The following is an 11,182-nucleotide window of genomic DNA, read 5'->3' as shown; positions in this document are numbered from 1 at the left end:
AGGTACACGTTCATCTGTACAACAATAGTACGCAAGAATAAACACCTGGACACGCAGCCGTCATACCGCTCAGGAAGGAGACGCATTCTGTCTCCTAGAGATGAACGTACTTTGGTGCAAAAAGTGCAAATCAAAGGACCTTGTGAAGATGCTGGAGGAAACAGGTACAAAAGTATCTATATCCACTGTAAAACGAGTCCTATATCGACATAACCTGAAAGGCCACTCAGCAAGGAAGAAGCCACTGCTCCAAAACCGCCATAAAAAAGCCAACTATGTTTTGCAACTGCACATGGGGACAAAGATCGTACTTTTTGGAGTAATGTCCTCTGGTCTGATGAAACAAAACAGAACTGTTTGGCCATAATGACCATCGTTATGTTTGGAGGAAAAAGAGGGAGGCTTGCAAGCTGAAGAACACCATCCTAACCGTGAAGCACGGGGGATGGCAGCATCATGTTATGGAGGTGCTTTGCGGCATGAGGGTTTGGTGCATTCAAAATAGATGGCATCATGAGGAGGTAAATTATGTGGATATATTGAAGCAACATCTCAAGACATCAGTCAGGAAGTTAAAGCTTGGTCACAAATGGTCTTCCAAATGGAAAATGACCCCAAGCATACTTCCAAAGTTGTGGCAAAATGGCTTAAGGACAACAAAGTCAAGYTATTGGAGTGTCCATCACAAAGCCCTGACCCCAAACCTATAGAAAATMTGTGYGCAGAACTGAAAAAGCGTGTGRGAGCAAGGAGGCCTACAAACCTGACTCAGTTACACCAGCTCTGTCAGGYGGGATGGGCCAAAATTCATCCAACTTATTGTGGGAAGCTTGTGGAAGGCTGCCTGAAACATTTGACCCAAGTTAAACAATTCAAAGGCAATGCTACCAAACACTAATTGAGTGTATGTAAACTTCTGACCCACTGMGAATGTGATGAAAGAAATAAAATCTGAAATAAATCATTCTCTCTACTATTATTCTGACATTTCACYTTCTTAAAATAAAGTGGTYATCCTAACTGACTTAAYACAGGGAWTTMTTACTTGGATTAAATGTCAGGAATTGTGAAAACTGAGTTTAAATGTATTTGGCTAAGGTGTATGTGAACTTCTGACTTATATTCCGAATGGTGACATTTGCGCTATTGGTTTTCTATRGCTCATTTGTACATCACGTTAATGATATCATGTCACCGTGTGCGACTGTGGGTCAATTAACCTTGTCGGAGTGGGCGCCCTGATTCTAGTTTGTGAGCTAGGCAGGCTACTGCCTGGGAAAGTCTCCCACTCAGAAGTACGAGAGGGGGCGGGGGTAGGTTGACCTCAGGTCTCACCACTGGAAGCCCGAGGTAGGGAGAGCGGGGGAATCTATCAAATAGCGCCCCTCTAACTTTGTACAGTACTAATGCAATTAGTTGTGCAATTTAGTTTGTGTGTTTCTTGTTTGAAGTGCAATAATCAGGTTATCTTCTTTATAAYTGTGTTATTCTATTTGTGTAATATAAGATTTCTGCAATTTAMTTTTATTTGTGTTTTTTTGTTAGCAATAGTGTAATAATTTGATTCWCTMTTTTATTTGTATTTATATACTACAATTTGTTTCTATTTTTTTTAAATTTTAGTTCACCTTTATTTAACCAGGTAGGCTAGTTGAGAACAAGTTCTCATTTACAACTGCAAACTGGTCAAGATAAAGCAAAGCAGTGTGACACAAACAACAACACAGAGTTACACATGGAATAAACAAACATACAGTCAATAACACAATAGAAAAAAAGTCTATATACAGTGTGTGCAAATGAGGTAAAATAAGGGAGGTAAGGCAATAAATAGGCCATAGTGGCAAAATAATTACAATTTAGCAATTTTAACACTGGAGTGATAGATGTGCAGAAGATGAATGTGCAAGTAGAGATACTGGGGTGCAAAGTAGCAAAAAATAATAATAACAGTATGGGGATGAGGTAGTTGGATGGGCTATTTACAGATGGCTGTGTACAGGTGCAGTGATCTGTCCTCTGCTCTGACAGCTGGTGCTTAAAGTTGTCTTTGTTACTTCTTTTTGGATATTTATGAGTCTTATTGTTGTATAAATATTTATATCGTTTTAAATGTTATGATTTTTTTTATTTGTGTTGTTCCAAATGTCGGAATAAAAATTACAGTTAGTGCAGAATGGTGCTTTTTTTTGAAGGGGGGTTCGCCCAGGAAGCTAGAACCGCCACTGCGCAGCGCAGGTAGCCTACAGGAGACTTTTGAAGTAACGTAATTAGATTAAAACATTGTGACTGGTTGTTTTTATGCCACACATAAAAGGTAATAGATTTTAAAAGATCAAAAATGTTGGCTATATTGTTCTAGGTGCGCGAGGAATAGCCACTCGMATTGGAGAGGAGGGAGAGTGCTGTTTAAGCTTTCCTGAATAACTGGGTCTGCTGGTAGCATATGTGGCCACATTATTATAGGACGATTTGAGAGAATTATGATCCACAATAGACAGTGCATCGAAAGTAGACCCACATCTGATCCAAATGGAATGAAATATTAAAATCACAAGGCTCTTTTGCTCTGTTATTCAAATGACATTTTCACTGCAGTTTACAGCCTAGAGTATAATTTTTTTACTCACTTGAAAACAATAATGCAATTATTAATTGTATTGTAGTGTTGTAGGCTAGCCTAGGAAGGATACTTGTATTGTCCTTAAACAAGATCGATAGGGGAGCTTTTTGAGTTCCGTGTTTAATGCGCAATGACGCACCTGGCCTCTCCGCTTATATTGAAAATTGGTGCAGCTTTGAAAGATTTTATGTGTGGTGTCATTGCTAGTTAGCATATTGCAGATCTGGACAAACGATCAACCTACCTCTATTGTTACTATGAATGGTGGATAGAAGGCAGCATAGACAGTTAGACTGGTACACGATACTGACTTGTGGCGTGTGGAAAAGCGTAGTGTGCATGAGGGAAGTTTCCAAAACAGCTTGATATAGGGGAGGAACATGCACGTAGATGAAGCACTTTGACTAGGATGGAAGACATTTTATAGTCAAACCTGCTAAAGAGTGAATGTAAAGCAGGGAAAAAAACAATCCTCCCCAAAGCAAAAAAATAAAATGATAGACAACCCCCCCAATTTCGAACTGTTCCTTATTAACCAGAGCAATTTAGGCTGCGTTTATTCTTGGTTCTTACTTGCGTCCTTTGTCCTAATCTTGTCCACATTCTGATTGTGTCCACATTTTTAGACAGGTGTAGACAATCAAAAGACACAAAGTGATCTGATTGTGATCAGATCTTCCTGCCCACTTRCAGAGGTAGTCAGACACYCAGTGTGTCTGGATATCTTACAAGTGTAGACAGAGCTGGACAAAGAAACAACTTAAATCATCATTATTCCACTCTCTAAAATKATTTACAGGTTGCACCATTAACTGATTACATCAATATGTGTCTTACAATAAATAAATACATATTATTTTCAAAGAATAGCTCTMAAATAATTTGCATGAAGTAAGGAACTAGAAAATCTGGTCACAATGAAGACGCAGTGGACGGATAAAAGACACATTTTTATACCATTTGTAGACACATTTCTGGAAATGTGTGCACAATCAGAATGTAGATAAGGTCAGGAGAAAGGACCCATGTTAGCACCAGGTATAAACGGGGCTACAGAGCGTCATATACAGTACCGTCCATTCAAATATTTGAGAAGTACAAAAGTAGGTAGAACTAGTAAAAAGCAACGCTCCTTCGCTGCGTTTGTCTAATTTTACATTAGTGCTTAGATGGTTCTACTCTTTTTGGAAATGTTCTGGTGTTTTGTGGCGGAACACGTCAACCTTTTTGCACATAACATGTCAACTTTGTTACCCATAGATAGACAGGCTAGAAATGTTTTAACAATTACATTTTGCATTCAATTGCCACTCTCTGTTGCGCACAACAAGCTTCCTTCCATTCCCCCTATCACAAGGGGATTTGTTACGGTCAACCCTGTTACGGTCAACCCTGTACAATTATTTGGCACTTAACAGGCATCTACTATAGTATTTTTTAAATTTATTTAACCTCTTGTGATGGGAAAACATGTTTTTTATTAAGTTTAACATGTGCTCTTATGACAGAATGTTACTTTTAGGTGAAATGAAGTGTATTTTCCCCAAGTTACACTACTCAAAAGCAGTGGTGTAAAGTACAAAGACTTTAAAGTACTACTTAAGTKGTTTTTGGGGTATCTGTACTTTACTATTTATATTTTTTACAACTTTCACTTTTACTTCYCTACATTCCTAAAGATAATTATGTACTTTMTACTACATACATTTTCCCTGKCACACAAAAGTACTCATTACATTTTGAATGCTTAGCAGMACAGGAAAATGGTCCAATTCACGCACTTATCAAGAGAACATCCCTGGTCATCCCTACTGCCTCTAATCTGGCGGACTCGCTAAACACATMCTTCGTTTGTAAATTCTGTCTGAGTGTTGGAGTGTGTCCCTGGCTATATGTAAATAAAAAAATCTTGAAAATTGTGTGGTCTGGTTTGCTTAATATAAGGAATTTGAATTTTTTTATACATTTACTTTTGATACTTAAGTATATTTAAAAACCAAATACTTTTAGACTTTTACTCAAGTAGTATTTTACTGGGTGACTTTCACTTTTACTTGAGTAACTTTTTATAAAGGTATCTTTACTTTTACTACATTATGACTTTTGGGTATTTTTTCCACCACTGCTCAAAAGCCACCTAATTGGTGGAACGACCTGATGTATGGTTCTAATGTATGGGTCTAATGTATGGTTCTAATGTGGGCTGTATGTGAGTCATATATGTGTCTAAWGTGGGCTGTATATGAGCCATAGACCCACAGCAGTTTTCTTGCTGGGTTAACAGTGCTGAGCCAAAGCGCCCCAGATAGCACTTTGCTATGACCCTAAAGCTTAGCTATAACTGGGTSCCATAAAAATGGAGTCATCTCAAATATGAGACCAGTGAGCAAACATGCATGCACACCAAGATAAGTTAGTAATACTGAAACACAGGACCAAGAACGTTTCTAGCAAAAATGTCCCTTTATAGAATTCATTACAGTCATTTATATAACTTTTACACAAACATATGAACATAGTTCTATTTTCAAAATATAAAAAGTGCTTTCCTATGGCTCTAAAATAGATTGTTTATCATAGAGAAATAATATCTTACAGTGTGAATGCAGTTAAATGTTTAAGAATCTCTTTCACCACTGAAGCCAGGTACTTGAATCCCCCGTGACTCAAACTGGAAACCTCCTGAGAGGTTCAAAGTGCAAGGGTCATAAAATCTGACACCGCTGTGTTCCTAGAGCTCGGGATAGAGGATGCACTAATATGTACAGCTCTAGGATCAGTTTCCCCCAAATATTCCACACTGGGATGAAGAATGTAATCTGACTTTAGATCAGTGTCTAGGGCYGTGGAGAACAGCTCAATATAATGGCTGGAATGGAGTTAATGGAATGGTATCAGAAACATGTTTTTCATGGATTTGACACCATTACATTCCATCCATTATAATCCAGTCCAGCCATTATTATGAGCCGTTCTCCCCTCAGCAGCTTTATCCTACTGTTTCCTAGACAGGGTGAGAGCAGACAAACGCTCGCAGATCCCAGCACGGCATATCATTGAACTTCCCATTTCCTGAAAAGCAGAAAACAAACATCAATAATAGCCCATATAACAGAACAACAAAGTGTTATTCAATTGTATAAGTCATCAGTCATTATATTATCCATAGCTATCCTTCCATACTCTCAATGGCAGTATGGATGTATGCTCAAGAATACATTACACGATTAGTTAGCTTTCAGTCGTACGTACCAAGTGCCAGTAGCTCCAGACAGTTCTCCACCCCTGCCGTGTAATTGGGCTCGCCAGGCAACCAATCCTCATAGGACCAGTGGGCACCGTCCAACCAGATGAAGCGACCAGTCTGACAGAGTAAATAGGATAAAATGTGTAAACAAATAAACAGGATAGTGACACACACACACACACGTACACACACTCACGTCCAGGTAGCGTAGTCCTCCAACCCAGGTGCGTGTGTATCCTCCGATCTGTTGCAGCATGAGGTCCATGACCTGTCTGTGGATGGTCTGACTGGTGATGGATGCCAGGTGGCCACGAGGGAAGTTAGCCTGGCAGTAGAACTGCAGAGGAGCAGAGAAAACACGGGTTAACTGTTTACATGTTTGTTGAATTAGAGATGGTGAACGATTCACTGAGAGACAAAACAGAGAAGGAACAGAGAAAACATTAAAACATGAAAAAAACAAGATATTAGTTCCCACTCACCTCAGCATCTGAAGCTGTCTTTGGGCCTCTGAAGAACTGGTAGCATTTCCCCTCCAGGACCACACCACTGCAGGAGCTCCTCCCTGTGGTAGAAATCAGCATTGCAACGTCATTCCATATTTTACACGTTTGTGTAAGTGTGTGCGTGTGTCACAGAAGGCCGCTGAGGGAAGGACGGCTCATAATAATGGCTGGAACGGAGCGAATGGAATGGCATCAAACACATGGAAAGCACGTCTTTGATGTATTTGATACCATTCCACTGATTCCTCTCCAGCCATTATCACGAGCCCGTCAACCCCAATTAACGTGCCACAAACCTCCTGTGAGATGTGTGTGTGTGATTGTTGGAATATGTGGACCTCCCTCCATCTCACTGGTTGATGCTTATTTATAAAACCCTCTTAGGCTTCACTCCCCCCTATCTGAGATATCTACTGCAGCCCTCATCACCCACATACAACACCCGTTCTGCCAGTCACATTCTGTTAAAGGTCCCCAAAGCACACACATCCCTGGGTTGCTCCTCTTTTCAGTTCGCTGRAGCTAGCGACTGGAACGAGCTGCAACAAACACTCAAACTGGACAGTTTTATCTCAATCTCTTCATTCAAAGACTCAATCATGGACACTCTTACTGACAGTTGTGGCTGCTTTGTGTGATGTATTGTTGTCTCTACCTTCTTGCCCTTTGTGCTGTTGTCTGTGCCCAATAATGTTTGTACCATGTTTTGTGCTGCTACCATGTTGTGTTGCTACCATGTTGTTGTCATGTTGTGTTGCTACCATGCTGTGTTGTCATGTGTTGCTGCCTTGCTATGTTGTTGTCTTAGGTCTCTCTTTATGTAGTGTTGTGTTGTCTCTCTTGTAGTGATGTGTGTTTTGTCCTATATTTATATTTATCATTTTAATTTACATTTTTATTCCCAGCCCCCGTCCCCGCAGGAGGCCTTTTGCCTTTTGGTAGGCCGTCATTTAAAATAAGAATTTGTTCTTAACTAACTTGCCTGGTTAAATGAAGGTTAAATAAATAAATACAAATAAAAAAATCTCTCTCACCTGTAGGTTCACGTTGGGCCATGTTCTCCATTAGCCCCACCTCCTCCATATTTAAAGACCGCCTCTCCCTCTCTGGTTCCACCCACATGCGCGCCTCTCCATCCATCATGGGGCCCTCGCCCATCATGGGGCCCTCGCCCATCATGGGGCCCTCGCCCATCATGGGGCCCTCGCCCATCATGGGGCCCTCGCCCATCATTGGCTGCTCCATGAGAGGCCTCTCTCTTACTCGAACCCCCTCCTCCAAAAGCAAACGCTCTTCCCTAAGACGCCTCTTCTCTTCTAGAGGTTCCAACTCCATCATTGGCTCCTCTACCATCACAGCTGAGTCTGTCATTGGATAATGCCCAGTGTATAGCCCCTCCCTCATTTCAGGTTCCAGCTCCATGATTGGTTCCTCAGCCAGGAAGTACTCCCTCTCCATCATAGGCCCCATGTCTTCCATCAGTTCCCTCACTGGCTTCTCTCCCTTGATGGCGTAATCTGTCGTGATTGGATTCTCTCCAAAAGGCACATCCCTAATTTCAGGCTCCAGTTCCATGATTGGTTGTTCCGCTATGACATACTCATCGTCTTCCTTCAGGCTAGGCCCCTCCCTTAGCAACGGCTCTAGTTCTGTCATTGGCTCCTCTTCCAGATCAAAATTATACATCATTTCTGGAGACATCTTGTTGCCATCCATAGGACTGCCTCCTCTCCAATACTGTTCAATCAAACTGTCCTCTGGTAGTGGTTCSAAATCCATGATTGGCTCTTCAGCCATGACATTTTCACCCTCCATAAGAGGGCCCTCCTCTTGGTAGGTGAGCCCCTCATCCATTGCAAACGCCATCTCCACCTCTGTCWCCATTTCTATTTCAGGTTCCATTTTTACCCTTGGTACTTCTGGTTCCTCCATTTCTGGTTCTTCCGTTTCTTTTCCTTCCATCTCTAGTTCTTCCATCTCTGGTTGTTCCATATTTAATCCCATCTCTGCTTCTTCCATCTCTGGTTTCCCCATCTCGGGATCTTCCATCCTCAGTAGATCCTCTTTCATCTCAGCCTCCATCTCCTGCTCAMGCTGAGCCTCCTCCTCTGCTGCTGGGCCCACCTCCACCAACTCCTCTACAACCACAGGGGCCACATCTTCCCGTGGTTTCTCCTGTTCGACAGGGCTCAGTGCTTCTGGTTTCTCCTGATCATCAGGGCTCAGTGCTTCTGGTTTCTCCTGATCATCAGGGCTCAGTGCTTCTGGTTTCTCCTCTGCGGCAGGGCTCAGTTCTTCTGTTTTTTCCTGCACTGGAGGACTCAGTTCTTCTCGTTTCACATGCATTGGAGGGCTCAGTTCTCCTCGTTTCTCCTGCACCGGAGGGCTCAGTTCTTCTGGTTTCTCCTGGGCTTTCTCTACTGGTTTCTCCTGGGCTTTCTCTACTGGTTTCTCCTGGGCTTTCTCTACTGGTTTCTCCTGGGCTTTCTCTACTGGTTTCTCCTGGGCTTTCTCTATTGGTTTCTCCTGGGCTTTCTTTACGGGTTTCTCCTGGGCTTTCTCTACTGGTTTCTCCTGGGCTTTCTCTATTGGTTTCTCCTGGCCTTTCTCTACTGGTTTGTCCTGGGCTTTCTCTACTTTCTTCTCCAGCTCCACAGTGTCTTCTGTCTCTGGTTTCTTCTGAACCACTGGCATCCATTCAGCTGGTTTTTCATGTCTTACTGGAATCACCTGTAAATCCAGGCTGGGTTCCACTAGATTCTCTTGCACCAGGGGGCTCAGCTCTTCTGGTTTCTCCTGCACTAGAGGGTTCAGTTCATTAGGTTTCTCCTCCACCACAGAACTAAGCTGGGTTTGTTTTACAATCGCCTCAGTGTTCCAGCCAGCTGGTTTCTCCAGGTCTCTCAGGACTGGGTAGATCTCTCTCTGGTGCAAAGATGGTTTCCATTCATCAATCCATTCATCCATGACTCCATGTGGTCTCCCCAGAGCCACTGAGAAATAGAGAAAAATCAGAAGTGCTTCAATTGACCATTTGTAAGTCGCTCTGGATAAGAGCGTCTGCTAAATGACTTAAATGTAAATGTAATTACCCATTTTAACCTGTGCAATAATTGCAGCGTTTTTTAAATGGCCCTGGACAAAAATAATGCACTTTGTAGAAAATATGGAATGATTTGAGATTCAGAAATMTAGTAACTCTGATCCCAGGTATACAGTAGTGCATATCAGTATTGAATCATAAAGTGGCGCAGCAGTCTAAGGCACTGCATCTCATAAGAGGCATCACTACAGTCCCTGGTTCGAATCCAGGCTGTATCACATCCGGCTGTGATCGGGAGTCCCATAGGGCGGCGCACAATTGGCCCAGCATTGTCAGGGTTTGGCCAGGGTAGGCCGGGGTAGGCCGTCATTGTAAATAAGAACTTGTGCTTATCTGACTTGCTSAGTTAAATAAAGGTTAAATATTTGTTTTTTATAAAACCACCTCATGGAGATAAACTAAAGGATTATCAGGTAATGATAAGGGTAATGCTGATATGAGCCTAGACAACAGAGATTGAGGTTTGATCACAAAGTCACAGTGGCTCTAACTTTCACTTCAGCCACAGTCTTAGACTTTTTTTAAAAGATTTGAAAAGAGGAATATTAATTATTAAGTTCTTCTTTTAGTAAGACCATCACATTCCAGCCCCCCCAAGTACTGTACAGTGCCTTCGGAAAGTATTCAGACCKCTTGACTTTTTACACATTTTGTTACTTTACYGCCTTATTCTAGAATTGATTAAATAAATACAAATCCTCAGCAATCTGTAGACYYAAAATCCTGTTTTTGCTTTGTCATTATGGGGTACTGTGTGTAGATTGATGAAGGAAAAAAACATTTGAATCAATTTCAGAATAAGGCTGTAACGTAACAAACTGTGGYAAAAGTCAAGYGGTCTAAATACTTTCCGAAGGCACTGTATATCTTAAAAACATATATTAGCTTGAGTGGCCCCTAAAATACACTGTACTGGTATTGCAAACAAAATGCACACAACAATACGCACAGAGGGGCCAAGCAACAGAAGAGCTATGTGGCGTAGCACAGTTTCGCGCGGCCCGCAAGGTCCAAGCTGTCAGTTCCTGATCTGTTTTTCTGTTTAGTTTTTGTATGTGTTATTGGTAGGAGTGAGTTTGGGTGGGCAGTCTTGTTTTCTGGTTTCTATGTTGGTTATGGGTACTAATTGGTTCTCAATTAGAGCAGGTGGTTTTCAATCTCCTTCTGATTGAGAATCATATTAAGGTAGGGTGTGTCACATTGTTTGTCCGTGGTGGATGTCTCTGTGTCTGTGCTTGTCGCGCCAATCGGACGTTTCGGTTTGTTTGTCCGTTCGTTCTTTTGTTAGTCATTTTTCCTGTTCGTGGTTTTCGTTTTATGATAAGTTGCATTCCAGGTCTGTCTACTCGTTTGTATTTTGTTCGTTATTCAAGTTAGTCTTTTTTGCTTTTAAATAAATTCATATGTCCTATTCCAACGCTCGCATTTTGGTCGATCCTCTCATCCGAAGAGGAAGAGGGAAATCCGTTACAGAAGCTAATGCTATTTTACACATTTTGCCATGAGAGAAAATGTTGCTGTTTTAGAGCTTAGGGATTCTTGAAAGATGGGACAATCTCAAATATTTGTCTTAATATTAGCAACATTTTAAATARATATTTTGATAGACCAAAGTATCAGCTATCACACCATGTAAAGGAACAACCACCCAACTAACTGGATATACGTCAACTCCATCAGACACCATAAAATACATTTCATTT

The 11,182-nt window shown here is 41.5% G+C and overlaps 1 protein-coding gene across 1 annotated transcript; it reads right to left on the bottom strand.

The window, feature by feature from the left end:
* Positions 1-5,067: 5,067 nt before the first annotated feature.
* On the bottom strand, positions 5,068-9,524 carry LOC111979909 (fibrous sheath CABYR-binding protein-like). Its single transcript, XM_024010597.2, has 5 exons — positions 7,411-9,524; positions 6,353-6,435; positions 6,067-6,207; positions 5,876-5,987; positions 5,068-5,695 (listed from the first exon to the last, which is right to left on the bottom strand). The coding sequence occupies exons 1-5, from the start codon at positions 9,341-9,343 to the stop codon at positions 5,628-5,630; spliced, it is 2,337 nt and encodes a 778-aa protein (XP_023866365.1). The 5' UTR covers positions 9,344-9,524; the 3' UTR covers positions 5,068-5,627.
* Between the last annotated feature and the right edge of the window lie 1,658 nt (positions 9,525-11,182).

This window comes from Salvelinus sp. IW2-2015, linkage group LG2, assembly GCF_002910315.2.
Source record: "Salvelinus sp. IW2-2015 linkage group LG2, ASM291031v2, whole genome shotgun sequence".
NCBI classification, from domain to species: Eukaryota; Metazoa; Chordata; class Actinopteri; order Salmoniformes; family Salmonidae; genus Salvelinus; species Salvelinus sp. IW2-2015.
This window is presented reverse-complemented; position numbering and strand designations above follow the sequence as displayed.